This window comes from Mytilus galloprovincialis, chromosome 9 (assembly GCF_965363235.1).
Source record: "Mytilus galloprovincialis chromosome 9, xbMytGall1.hap1.1, whole genome shotgun sequence".
NCBI classification, from domain to species: Eukaryota; Metazoa; Mollusca; class Bivalvia; order Mytilida; family Mytilidae; genus Mytilus; species Mytilus galloprovincialis.
In genome coordinates, this window is record NC_134846.1 from 17,169,837 (window position 1) to 17,172,713 (window position 2,877).

General features: G+C 34.9%; 1 protein-coding gene across 1 annotated transcript; it reads right to left on the minus strand.

Moving 5' to 3' along the window:
• Nucleotides 1-246: 246 nt before the first annotated feature.
• LOC143046430 (integrase/recombinase xerD homolog) lies at nt 247-1,666 on the minus strand (the record flags this gene model as incomplete). The annotated part of the gene is made up of 1 exon (XM_076219593.1): nt 247-1,666. A coding segment is annotated over one exon (1,029 nt), but the record flags the coding sequence as incomplete, so codon positions are not given.
• Nucleotides 1,667-2,877: the final 1,211 nt, after the last annotated feature.

Genomic DNA, 2,877 nt, shown 5'->3' on the forward strand with positions numbered 1-2,877 from the left:
TTTGATGAAGTGTATGAAAGCTGATATTTCAGCTCTTTCGTCCATGATTATGCGACAGTTTACCGTCATAATAGATAGGTTTCCTATGGGTGGTAATTTAAGTTTATTTTCTACCTCATTTCATTCGTACTAAAATAAATATTTTCTGATCTATTAACTAAAATAAACAACAAACAAGAAATAAGGTTGTGCGTTCGTTACAAAGATCGCATAAATTTTTATATAATCAACGAGTCAAACAAAAAAACAATACAGATCAAACATATGTATAAATGTCACCATGTTATATACTTACATAAGCACCAAATGTACAAAGCTATTTCAAAATGGAGGGGGAGGGAGGGAAACACGTCCTTTCTAACTTTGTAATAATCAAACAGACCCACACACATTCCTTATATACCCTCAACCGAAACCGTCCGTGCAAACACTTAACCCGGGAAAATATACACAGTAAGGAAAAACCCCTTAATGATATAACGGAACGCAAAGAAATAGATTTATTTTCTACCTCATTTCATTCGTACTAAAATAAATATTTTCTGATCTAACTAAAATAAACAACAAACAAGAAATAAGGTTGTGCGTTCGTTACAAAGATCGCATAGCAAATGGGGTTATAAGAAAAAGAGGAAAATTATAAACCCAAATTTAAGGATACCAAAAGCTTTTGTTCAATGCTATCTTTGATATAGCCGTCCTTAGCTCTGTCCGTAGCCCAACGCCAATGAACTTTGGGGAGGCGATCAGGAACCTTGTTATTAGCGGCTGCCGAAACTCCGCCACTTCTAAGACTGTGAAGGGCGTAAAGAGAACTATCCAAACCTATGTCTTTAAGTGCTGACCGTAAAATCTCCCTACATCTGGTATAAGAAAGGGACTTAGACTTATTAGTAGCTTTGTACTCGCCAGATATTTTCATAAAGTTAATGGCAGTAAAGAGAAACTCGTCGGATTTTTCTATAATACCTGCTAACGCAATATATTTTCTTAACCAGAAAACGGGACAAAGCTCGTTGCGTGTTTTCGCAATAACAACTGAATTACCTCTCCTGTATAAATCTGTTTTACTTTTTGGAATTTTAATCTCCAAAAAATTTGATTGAAAATCCAGATCACACATCCGTATATTTGCTAGTTCACTAAATCTTAAAAAACCAGAAAACCCTAGAAGACACAAGACACAAGTGCGCAAAAATAATAAATTATGCTTTTCTACCGTATAGTGTCGAACTAATTTTAACAAAATATCTTTGGTAATAGGCTCCTTTTTGTTCAAAGGTTTGCCCAACGTCCGTTTTCCGCCTTCCAGAATAAGTTTGAGAAAATCATCTAAACAAGGATTAATGTTGAGGGAAATCTTATGCTGCCAGTTAATAGAGTAAAAATAGGCTTCCAAAACTGAAACGGAAACTTTTTGTTGTATAAGTCCTCCTAAAAACAATGCAACTGAAGACACCGATGCTGGTAAATAAGAAAAATAGTTCTGAATACACCATTTTCGGAATTTTTCAAAATATAAGTCATACTTTTTGTTCGTTGCGGTAGCTCTAGCGTTTTTAACTATGGCAGGAAGAGCGTGTACGGATCCAGACAAATAAGGATGAAACTTGTATTTTTCCAGGTCTTTCCAGTGGCTAACCAAGCGTGTAGAATCTGTAAAAAATTATCAGCATAATAAATGATACGGGCATATGAAAGTTAACCATAAGGGAATATGATATAAATATGTACATGTATTCGTAATTATACAAAAGAACAACAAAGTATAAACAAGATAGCTCAAAACAAAAATGTGAAATTGTGCATAAATTGTAACTATATAAAAGTGCAAAGCTCAATAGGAGTAAAGTTCTCCTGTAACAATCCGTTAATTACAAAAAACAATAGAGAGCGCAGTCCTCTCTTATATATATAGGGAGCACAGTTCTCCACAAAAAGTAAATATATCGTGTCAACAAACATGCATTACTAGTGTATGGCAAAATAGAGAGTGCAGTCCTCTCTTATAGGGAGCACAGTTCTCCACAAATATTTCATCTCTCGTATTTAAATACATGCATTACTAGTGTTTGGCAAAAATAGAGAGTGCAGTTTTTTCTCATAGGGAGCACAGTTCTCCGCAGATATTTCATGTTTCGTGTCAATATACGTGCAATTATAGTGTTCAGCAAAAATAGAGAGTGCATTCTTCTCACATAGGGAGCACGGATCTCCACAAATATCTCATATTTCGTGTCAATATACGTGCGTTGTTAGTTTTGGCAATAATATAGGATGCAGTCCTCTCTTGTTAATATACATAACTCGAAACCACAATAAGTGCGTTTGATTAACATGAAAAATATTCACATACTACTAGCGTCAAAACACTAAAACTAAAACACTACTTTGAAAAGTCTGAGTAGCAAAAATGCTAGATTTATCTGAACCTGGTGTAAAAAAGTTCGTATGATATTTGTATTCTACATAATCTACAATACAAGACAAATATTTTCCATTCATATCAACAATCGATGGCCAATAAGAGGCTGATATCCATTTAGGCACAATGAGTACACCTTTAGCTCTACAGAAAATTAGATATCTAATTGTCCTATTGATCAAATGTACAGGTGGAACTATCCAGCTGTTCTCAAGTGCCCAATTATGGGCGAAAGCGTCAACCCCACTAGTGCCTGGCGTCCAGAATAAAGAATAATATTTTGCAACTTTGTAATTGTTGCTACTAGCAAAAAGATAGCAGGTAAAGGGACCCCATAATTTATCAAAATATCTGAATATACGCTGATGTATGCCCAATCGTCGAAGTCGAAAAACTTGCTTACAAAATCAGCTGTACAATTTTGAAGTCTGGGCACCCATGCAACTGATAAA